The sequence below is a fragment of the Typopeltis vanoorti genome, chromosome 2, assembly GCF_054136105.1.
Source record: "Typopeltis vanoorti isolate ZY-2024b chromosome 2, IOZ_Tvanoo_1.0, whole genome shotgun sequence".
Taxonomy (NCBI): domain Eukaryota; kingdom Metazoa; phylum Arthropoda; class Arachnida; order Uropygi; family Thelyphonidae; genus Typopeltis; species Typopeltis vanoorti.
The window spans coordinates 159,529,011-159,541,028 of NC_143550.1; the positions used below are offsets into that span (position 1 = coordinate 159,529,011).

At 36.1% G+C, this 12,018-nt stretch overlaps 1 protein-coding gene across 2 annotated transcripts in view; it reads right to left on the bottom strand.

The window, feature by feature from the left end:
- The window catches only part of LOC150109570 (solute carrier family 15 member 1), a 440,305-nt gene that overhangs the window by 405,359 nt on the left and 22,928 nt on the right, over positions 1–12,018 (bottom strand). The window contains exon 2 of one of the 2 annotated variants that reach the window (XM_090409050.1): positions 5,225–5,297. In XM_090409050.1, coding sequence (XP_090265176.1) covers positions 5,225–5,279 — 55 coding nt within the window. In that variant the 5' untranslated portion in view covers positions 5,280–5,297. Of the gene's footprint in view, positions 1–5,224; positions 5,298–12,018 lie in introns of those variants that run through there. The other variant, XM_090409043.1, reaches the window with a different exon arrangement.

A 12,018-nucleotide genomic window follows, 5' to 3' on the forward strand; every position in this document is an offset into this window, starting at 1 on the left:
CATTCAGTTGTAGTTTATTCCTGAGTGTCTTCTTTATGACTGTTTTATATCATATTTAAGTACTTTGTCTTCTTCTTCTTCTATTGCATCAGTCTTATGACTGGTAGCTCAGCAGCATTTCCTTCCATTCTTCTCTTCTGTTTGCTTTCTTCTTTATTTCGTAGTATGTTTTTAGTCTTGTGCGTTGTTTTATTTGATCAAAGTATCTTTTCCTTGGTCTTCTTCTTTCTCTTGATTTTGCCTTCTATTATCCCTCTCATCAGACTTTCATGTCGTAAGATATGTCCAATCCATTACTTTGTCTATTTCATACTAAATGTCTAAATATACTAAAGATTACTGTAATGTACCTTTCATGTGTGAGTCATATGCTAAATAAATAAAATCACTGCGGTTACTGTGTAATTTTATTGTTTACATAAGTCATTGTTTGTTATGCACTGGAGTCAAAATATTTTTAATATTTTACAAAGACATTTTGTTTGAAATTATTTAATTTAGCTCCGTGTTTTGGTCAGTTTCTCTCTGACCCATATAATAATATGTCTTAACACTGCTATTGAAGATCTTTATTTGGTTTTATTATGATATTTGGATAGTTTTTTTTTTATTACTATCATTAGTTTTTTTTTCATAATCCAGTAACTCCTGCTATAGTGATCAAATGTGGAACTTTTTCAAGCCAATCGAAGTCTCTAATGAAAGGGTAATGATCAAGTACCAGATGATGAAATTCATCTCCCACTTAATGACATTCACAACCTGGCATAAGATGCATAGCAAGATCAGGTTATTAAGAATGGTACATGTATTGGCTTTTCAAGAGCTGTACAATACACTAGAAAGGTATAAAATGAGTAGGAGGATGCCAGTTTTGTGTCTCTAAGTATAACATTTTAAACTCTGATCCATGGATGGAAAACTGCATATTCAATTGATGGGTATGCCAACAGAATGTCATATGTTGAATCAAACAGCTATGTTTTAAAATTCAAAGAAGCTGATGAAATGACATGCTGTCCAACAAAGCACAACAAAAATCAAGGATCTTAAATCAACTATGGTCAGGATACATTTGGGAACTAGATTATGATAAACATTACATAGCGAAGCTCAATAATGAGACAAGTTTGAAATCTTAGCATGATGTGCACAATTAATTTAATCACCATTCATCTATGGCATATGTTTTACGAATCAAGCTGTTAATATAACTTATCAAATTAAAATATTTTATTCCAAATGAAGTATGCACAGAGTGTAAGGAACTTGTCGAATTAATTTTAGCTTAATGCTTTCTCATTGTAGTTCATGCTGAATATTATAACATGATACTTTTTTTTTTTTAAGGCACTTCAGCAGTTACACATTAAGTGATGAAATTCATCTATCATCACATTCAACAAAAACATGAACATCCAATGTGGGATTCAACAGGCCATCAGCTGGATACCTGGCTAACCAGAACAACTATTAGAATATCATATAACGATATCACCATCCTCTCAAAAATCCTTGATCCTTTCCTATCAAGTTTGCTTTCCAAAATATAATGTGAATGCCAGTTATCCTTTTGGTAGCACAGACCATAATATTGTCTAAGCTTCCTTTTCTGCAGATCATCCTATTCCCAGTGATTCTTAGTCTCATGTCCTTAACCACTACAAGCTTCCTTTTCTGTAGCATATTCCCAGTGATTCTTAGTCTCATGTCCTTAACCACTATAATGGTGCCAATTGCAATAATCCTAATTATTATTACTCATTTTGTCCTCCTCCCTGATCCAAACTCTTATCTCTGAACAAATATCCAAATGAATGCCTTCATCTCCCTATTTCACTCAATTACTCCCTCCCCTCCCTCTCAAGTATTATCCAGGCCTTGGTTTTTCCAAAACATGGACTTACTTGGTACACTGGCAAATAATTCAGCATGCAAGTGGCTGAAGATTAAAACCCACAGCTTCACATGCAAGCTACACTGCAGTTCCCAACACCTAAAAATAATTGAAATCTGATTCCGAAAGAGCTATGCAGAGAAACGGTGCCTTGTGCTTTTTAGACAAGATGATGCTTCTTTGACAAAACCATCTGCCCTGACTTCCTAGTGTCACTCTTTCCCCTACAGCTCCTGGTTATTCACTATGCATTGTTATTATTATTATTATGATTCAGGCCTCCATGAAGTCAAAAGACTCATCGTGGGAGGTCTTTTCTAGAAAACACAAAGTCTATCATACCACTCCTTGAACTCATTGACCATTTGTGCTCACCACTCTATCAGGCAATGCATTTCACAGTTCAACCACCCTCCATGCAAAGAAACTACTCCTCACCCTCTTGCTCACAGCTTCCTTTTGTAACTTCCAGGGATGGCCCCTTGTCCTTGCTCCTTCCCCCCTGTTCCACCAAGTGAAAGAACTCTCCAGCATCAACCCTATAACTACCTCTCAACAGTTTAAAAGTTTCAATCCTATCACCTCTCCTTCTTTCATCTACTAAATTCTGCAGTCCACATTTCCTCAGCCGATCCTCATAATCAACATTGTACAGTCCCGAAACCATCTTTGTTATCCACTTCTGTACCCTTTCCACAGTTAATTTATCCCCTTCAAATTCTGGGGACCAAATTTGAGAACAATAGTCCAAGTGTGGTCTGATCAGGGCTTTATACAACAGAATGACAACTCTTATCATTGCAGGTTAGCAATATGTTCCCTGAATTTCAGGTTTCTATCAATCATCACCTCCAGATCTCTTGTCTCCCCTACTTCCTCCAGTACAGCTCCTTCAACAAAATATGCTGCCTCCCATCGACGTATCCCAAATGTCAAGAGTTTACATTTTTGCTGCATTAAACTAATATCCCCCCCCCCCATTCATTTGCCCATCTGTCCAGTTTATTCAAATCCTCTTGCAGGGCTACTACATCTGCACTATTATTAATAACCCTTCCCAGCTTCACATCATCTGCAAACAACTGAATATCCCCTTGCAATCTATTGACAATGTCATTGATATAAAGGTTAAACAATACAGGTCCCAGTACTGAGCCCTGTAGGACCCCACTTGTAACTTTCTGCCTCCTTGATATTGCCTCACCATACATAATTCTCTGATACCTATCAGATAGTCAATCCTGAATCCAGTTGACTAACCTGACATCTGAACCCATGTGTTGCAACTTAAATATTAGCTTATCATATGGCACCCTGTCAAATGCCTTTGCAAAATCCAAAAAAGTTACAGAATATGCCTTTCCCTCATCAACTGCTCTTGTCACAGTGGAATGAATTTTTTCTTACTTGAGATTTCCCACCAATGCTGGAGTATCCAAGACCTCTATACTCTCATCCATGTTCTTCCTCCTATATATAAATGATGCTCTCTAACTGACTCCAACTCCTATGCACAGTTTGACTGATGACAACATACTCCATTCCTTGTCTTCTTTTAACAAATCATGTAGTGCTCAAATATTTTCAAGCTTCAGGATTTTCCATAACCAGTGTGTTACTCACTGATCTTCTGATATTCTCTAGTGGACAAGGTCAGCATCATGAACTGCAATACTACTAAAATACAGTCCTGTCTGATTTCTTGGAAGAAAGATATCACATCACTACATTACCTTTAATTATAAAACCTGTATTAGAAAAAAATGTATAAACATTTAGTATTAACAGACTTCCAAGGAATCAAAAGATTCATCACAGGAAGACATTTAATACTGCTTTTATTAATTTCTTTATATGTGTCATTTCTTCTGGCTGGGTTTTTATAATTATAGCTGAAAACTCAACCAGAAATCAGAAATGCTCTATGATCCCTTACCTTTGATAATACCAATCTCTGGACAAGATCAAATTTCTCTTCTTGGACTTATTTGAACATCACAGTCCTAAAAAAAAAATTTGGTTTCCTTTCTTGTTCAATATCTCATCTGTACAACTACTAATTTATATCTCTTTTATATTATATATATATATATATATATATATATATATAGCTTTTGTTTCTATAAATTCTTCACTTAAGAATACTTCTACTTCTCTCTTCCATCATCTATCTGGATGATGATGATGAGGCCGAATTAACTCTTTCCACTTCTGTCTGTCCCTGAAGAGTCCAAACAATTCTGTCCAGTTTGGCATTCACTTGTTGTGATTTGGTTTTCAGGTCCTATTTTATGAATACTAATTTATAGTTTTATGAATTTTATGAACTAATTTTATGAATACTAATTAAAAGTGGAAGAATGATGAATGCCAGAGTGGCATTCATCATTCTTCCACTTTTCCTAAGCTTATGAAGGACATTTGTCAATTCATTTACAGTCCTACTTTAAACCTACTCAAACCAACTTCTTTTCCACTTCTTTCATTCCATCTGCCTCTATTCTCTGAAACAGTCTTCTTCACACTATTTTTTTCAAGAACTATAATCTCCACTTGTTCAAGAAACACATCAATAAGTGTCTTCTTTCTTAAATTAAGGGGATAAAAATCCCTTATTATTTTACAGCCAGTATGCGAAACTCTGAGATCAAAAACTACGATATAAGAGTTTCATACCGAAGAACTATTGGTGAATCCAAGCGTAAGTGAACACCTGGTAGTACAACACCAAGGCAACTCGAAGCAAAGGTGGAGCAAGCTCCCTCACTATCCTTGATATTTTCTCATAATGTAAAACACAGCTCCTAGGAGATGTAATACTGCCTTACATTATTAGGATAGGTCACTACCCAGACCGGTTTCAACTTTTTTTGAGGTCTCATCAGTGAGTAGGTAGACCTGGATGATATCAAACTTTAAGTGAAAAGAACTTGCATGCCTTCACTATATGAATGCCAGAGAAGTGTGCCCATATATTATATTATAACTAAGGTAAAAAGCCAAACAGCTATTTTTTCTGGCAAAGTTAATTAAATTAAGGGGATAAAAATCCCTTATTATTTTACAGATAAAGGATTTTTATCCCCTTAATTTAATTAACTTCGCCAGAAAAAATAGCCGTTTGGCTTTTTACCTTGTCTTCTTTCTTCTTAACCACCAGCCTCCCCCCCCCCCCCAAAAAAAAAAAAAACACACACATATATAGCACTAATATGCTAAAGGTTTTGCAACTTCTCATGTACAGAATAAATATTAAACATTTAATAATTATTTAAATTAATCAGGTGTCATTATATGAAATATATTTATTCTTGTCATGTAGCATACCTTCATTTGGCAGCTTTTTTTTTGCTGAGTAAGTTGAAGCAACATTTTCCATCATAATCAAACTTACTCAAACCTGCAATAAAATGGATATAAATTAAAAAAATAAAAATACATAATCACATATTAGTAGCAGCATTTATTCAATACTAATCAAAGCATATATCAGTATATCTATCAATAATGAGCCTATCCAACATTTGTGCTAAATCATGAATGTTCTATGAGAAATTTTATTCAAGTACAGCAATATGCAAGCAGGTTTTGCAACCTCTTGCAGAAGAATGTTGAATAACATTACTTTTCAACATTCCTCTGATCAACAGATGAATCATAAGAGGGTAACTTGACTTTTGATAGCATACTTGTTTCTTCTTTGCATTTCATATACAATGTGTGTATTATGTCTGTTAATTGTGGAATGAGAAATTTGAATAGAAAGGAGATCATTACTCAAGAACTATCTCACAGAGGTGATGTCTGGATGTATTATAAAGATCAGAAAGTTTAATAAAGTGGGTGTGAAATGGATGAAGAGGTGAGGCAAGCAATCTGGAAGAAGAGAGCGTTATGGAGGCAGCACAAGATGAGTACAAATAGCATGCAAGGAAGATGACTTATTTGAAAAGGGTAGCAAAAATATAGTATAAGAAGCAGTTAGCTAATGGAGCCAAAAAAATTCCCAGAGAATTCTTTCAATAGATGACAAGCAGAAGAAATAATAATTATGGAAGGATGATATTGGTTACTGAAATGGTAGAATGATAACCACTACTGAGGATATAGTTGAGATATTACATGAGCAATTCCTAAAAGTATTTCATCCTCACGAATATGACATTGTGCAGAAATTGGGTGCAGTGGGAAGAGATAAGGAGCCAATGATGGTAAGCAAGTAGAAGATATATGAGGAATTGAGGGAATGTGATGTTAATAAGGCTGTATGGCTTGGTGATATATTACTGCATGTTTTGAGGGAATGTTCTAAAGAGTTAACAACAGCTTTGATGTACTTTTTTTTAATGAGTCTTACATTGGAAAATGTTCTAAAGGAGTTTAAAGAAGGCAAAATTGTACTGCTTCATAAGGAAGGTGATAACAGGCCAATCTGTGTGTCTGGAGTTATCGTTAAAGTGTTAGGTTAGTGAGGACCAAGATTCAGAATTAGGCTGACAACAGCAGAATTATCTTTGATTTATAGCATGGATTTGTTAAAGGAAGATTGTGTTTTAGCATTCTACTTATTATAACAAGGTTGGTTGGTTTATGGTTTCATGGGCTCAAGGACAGCAAAGGTCATACTGCATCATAGCAAAGGTTACAACAGTACAAAAGTTATTCATAAACAGTCAATGAATAAATTAGTATATAACATGTATGCACAAAAATTAAGTTAAGCAATGGAATATCTACATATAAATAAAATAAAATTATAATCAAATGTGTTTGTATAAATTACTTCTTTGTAAAAAAAAAGTTAAAAACATCATGCAATTTGTTTGAGTATGATAACATCTACCCGAGAGTATATGGCTTGACTAGATAGTTAAAAATTTAATTCCTCTTATGTGTAAAGTGCTGGCACTCCACCCGAATATGACAAATTGTAAGATGCATTTTGCATTTTCAACCACAGGTGGGTCATCAGCCCTCCTTATCATGGGAGGCCCACTCAACCAGCAACGTGTCTATCATGACGAGTTCTGAAGTTATTTACACTACCTGCAAAAATCTACTTCTCACACCCTTCTTCATCACATCTTTATACAACTGCCAGGGGATGACCTCTCGTTCTTCCCATCTTAACATCCACTCTTTTTATAATTTCTTCTGTATTTATCTGATAGAATCCCTTAACGTGAAGGTCTCCATCGTATCTCCTCTTTTCCTGTTATCCACCAATTTCTGTAATCCACATTCTCTCAAATGCTCCTCATAACCAACACACTAGAGTCCTGATATCACTTTTGTTATTTGTCTTTGGACCCTCTCTAGTATTTCCACATCACAAGGAAAACTAGGTGACCAAATCAGAGCTCCAAAAAATTGTCCATATGTGGTCTGACCAATGCCGTATATAAAGGCACCACCTGCCTCCTTATTCCTACATGTCAATGTACTTTTTATCATAGCAGCTATACAATGTGCAGTCTTTGCAACACATGTGATGTGCCCTTGGAACTTCAGTCTACTGTCCACCATCACTCCAAGATCCTGAATCTCATCCACTTCCTGAAGTACAGTTCCACCAATACAGTACATAGCCTTATATCTCTGTATCCCAAAGTGTAGCACCATGTATTTATTAACATTAAAACTGCAACCCCACTCATTTGTCCAAGCTAAAAGTCTATTCAAATCTTTCTGTAGAGAATTAACTACTCCTGATGATTCTACCTAAATTTGCATCATTGGTAATTTGAAGATCCCAGTCAATCCATATGAAATATCATTAACAAACAAGTAGGGGCCCCAAGAACAGAACCCTGAGGCATGTACGTCACTGGTCACCTTCCTTTTCTGAGACTCGGCTTCATCATACACAACTTGCTGGTATCGTTCAGGGAGTCCCAATCTCTGAATCATCTAACCAATATACTATCTATTCCTATCCTTTGCAGCTTGTACAACAACTTATCATGTGGTAATCTATCAAATGCTTTTGCAAAGTCCAAGAATATCACTGTACATGCTTCTCCTTATCCAACACAGTCATCACCTTATCATAAAACATAAGCAGATTGCTAAAACAGGACCTGCCCTTCACAAATCCATTCTGACCATCATAAAGAATCTTATGTTCATTAACCCAATTCTGTATTCTATTTCTAATCAATTTTTTCAACACTTTAATCACAACTGCAGATATAGAAACTGATCTATAATTGGAAATGTCTGTTCTCAAACCACCTCTCCACCCTTGTGGAGAAGTATTATTTTTCCTTCTTTCCATTTCTTAGGAACCTTTGCACTACAAGACTTTCACTAAATAATCAGGAAAAGGACAAGGCTAACTCTTTTGCACATTCTTTAAAATTACTGAATTGAGTCAGATGGAGAGTTCAAATTTGTGAATATATGGAATGAATTCGAAGGGAAGTTAAAATAGTTCAAAGCTGATTGGAATACATTTGAATGGGTTTGGGTGTTGATCATTTGGAGTGATTGCTCTTTACTATGGGTACACAGGGTTCATACAAAATTAGTACCACTAAGGGTCAGAGAGAGAGGTTGAGTGTGTCTTATATGCCAGGTGCTTCTTAAACAGGGTGTGTCTTCTATGCCGATACTCAGTTTTTTTTACTTTCATTTCTGGAAATTTTCTCTGTTCTGAGTTACACAATTTCTTTCTTGTGGAAGGACAGGAAGGGGGATGGACACAAAGTTGAGGAAGTGATTATAGTAGAGCAAAGTGATGTGGTGCAAAATGGTAGGGATGTTAAGAATATAAAAGAAAATTAGAATCAGGATCAGGGAAATGAGGATGGTCAGGATGAAGAGGTAAGTGCACTTAGCAGAGAGAGTAAAAAGTGATTGTGTTGATGGGATGGCCTCAAAGAGTGGAGAATTGTTATGCTTGTATACTAATGTACAGAGTATTAGAAATAAGGCATTAAGTTTGCAGCACTGATTGAATCAGTATGCCCAAAGATAATTGGCATAAGTGAAACTTGGTTGACTGAAGATGATATACTGTCAGGACTTGAAATGACAGGATATAGAATTTTGGTGTAAAGTTGAGATCAGTAGAATAGTATATCTAATAAGATGCTGTTATATGCCAGAGAATGTGGATAGTATTGATTGTAAAATATTTAGACAAATTAGTTGGGCAAGTAAAAGGAAGTTCAATCCTAATGGAGATTTTAATTATAGGAATGTAGATTAGATTGGAAAGAAGAAACAGCATGTAATAACAAGGAGAGTGAATTTGTTGAGTTTATGTGGGATAACTATCTAAAGCACCATGTGATGGAAGCAACACAAGGTTTATCGGTTGCTTCCTGTTATCACCTGTTGATTTGGTGATATCCTCATAGGATGTGGTTATGAATGAGGTATCGCCACTGCCACCTGTTGGTGAAAGTGATCATGAAGTATTGGTATATAAGGTCTGTAGTCTATGGTCTGTATATATACTATCAAACAGGAAAAAGTTTTTATCAAGGTCTGTATGTGGAACTATAAAGTGGGTGATGATCAGAATCTCCACAGTCAACTGGCATCAATATATTGGGTCGATGAATTGTGTAGAAAAGATAGTGTATGGGAAATGATAAGGCAGTATCATTTCCCATGGAGAAATAAGAATGTGTGAGATGACTGTGATCTTATGCAGAGCCTAGCAAGAACAACTTCCTCTCTTCTACATTAACTAAACTGCTAATGCTTAATTTCCAGCTTAATGTCATGTAATTTGTTTGTCAGTGCTTCTTACTATAATGACTGCCATTGTGCAATTAGCTTTGATCTTATAAATTGTCTGTAGTTGTATATAATAATATTAAACAGTATGTTGAAAAAGTATGAGCTGATCTAGCAGCTTCATCTGCAGTCTCATTTCCCTTAATTCCAATGGGAATGGGAATCCAGCACAACCAGACATCAAGGGTTTCCATATTGTACAATATGTGTAACACCTCACACAGCACTGGATGTGGATTATACACAGGAAAAGAGATAGTATGTAAAGAACTCAATGAGTATGTATAAATTACACACTTTTGGTAGCACTTTTCTTCTGTATGCACATGTGCAAGCTGAATGGCATGCAACTCTGCTGTATAATTACTGCAATCAGGTGAGATCTGGTTGGAGATAGTAATGTCAGAAAACACAGTCAGCAGAGAATTCTGATCATGAACCAATTATAACAAGGTGACAAATACAATCCTTGGAAAGAGGTCAATGGATACCATAGTGTGAAGAACAAACAGCCATGGCACCAACCTTAATAAAATGTAGGACCTCCTTTTGCTGTGATGACTGCAGCAATCCCATGGACATATATTCCATAAGCATATGATAGTAATCAATGGAAATTTTGGACCATTCTTCCTGTTGACAGGTACCATATTTGTCGGCACATAAGACGCACTTTTTTCCTTTAAAAATAGGTCTGAAAAACAGGGTGCATCTTATATGCCGATACTCAATTTTTTATTACTTTCATTTTTGGAAATTTTCTGTTTCTTTTAGCTTCCATGCAGTGTGTGAGAGCATTCCAGTTACATAAAGTTCAGTGGATGCGCATGTGCTGTCAGTGACAATCAAAGCTGTGTTCCTGTTCGTTTAAACTTTCCAATTGTGTTGCAATTGTTTTGAACGGTGATAAATTTCTGCAGTTAAATTTTCTCTAAATTTCTTGTCAAATTATGGCTGAAAAATGTCGGCATTGCTACAATATTGCATACAAGCTATGTGTGATTGCATATGCTAAAGAACATGGAAACAGGGCTGCAGAGAGGCATTTCCAGCCACCCCAACTGAGAAAATTATAAGAACTTTGCAGAATCAGGATTCATTGGTGGTTTAAGATTCATGAAGAGAAACCAGCTATGTATGTGGACTAAATATCACAAAAGATGCTGGCTGAATATGAAGAAAAAATTATTGAATTTCATCGATTTGTCATTAACGCAAGGAAACGAGAAAATTTTGAACTTGTGCAAATAGGAAACATGGATGAGGTTCCACTGACTTTTGATGTGCCCTCAAACAAAGCTGTAGATTCCAATGATGAATTTCTGGGTTTTGACGAAGAAGATTAAAAGGTGGGTGCTCTTTCCTAGTTAGTTAAATATTTGTTGAAAGTAGACCTACTTATTACTTTATATTTGAAATACTGTAAATTCATTATAATATTCAGTGATAAAGTTTTTTTCCTAAAAAATGTGTACAAAAAAGGGAGTGCGACTTATAGGCCAGTGAGTCTTATATGCCGGCAAATACAGTAATTAGATCCTGGACTGTTGTGGTGCAGATGTCCTTTGATCTCACCGGACGCTCCAATTCATCCCAAAGATGTTCAATAGGGTTGAGATCAATGGAGGCTAGTCAAGTGTGGTGACATTCATGTTGACAAACCACACAGTTGCAGCAGCAGCCTTATGACACGTGTGCATTGTCTTGCTGAATGAGATAATGGTCAGTTCCATAGAAACACCACAAAGTAGGAAGCATTGCATTGAACAGAATGTTCAGATATGTTTCGGAGTTAATATTCATGGCACCACAAACAGAGGTCTGAGGCCAAACCAGGAAAAACAGGAGCATACCATCACACCACCAAATTTCATAGATGGGTTTGAACACTCTGTAAGAGATCCTCATTGAATACTGCATTCACCACATCCACACCTACCCATCTGCTCAGTAGAGGGTGTAGCATGATTCATCACTCCATAACACAGCTTTCCAAGCTTCCATGTACACACTCTTTGCTTGTGTACTGCTGTACAGACTCTTTGCACCACTGAAGATGATGCTGCATGTTGGTTCAGATAATGTGGGGACATACATATTGCAGTCCTACCATGGAAAGGAATGTTGTGAGCCTCAGTTCTGCAGATTCATGTTCCAGTCGATGCCCAGAACTCTGCATTCAATGTCGGCAGATGAATGGCACAACCAGCACACCTTTTTACACATTATCCTTTGTAGCACTGTGCAATCACATTCAGTGAGTGTGATGGATTGTTCACTGGAGGTAGCACTTTAAGTTGACTCTCTGCACTTGAATGTCAATATCGTATCGCTGATTATTGACTTGAGATGGCCCAATCTGTTAACAATTT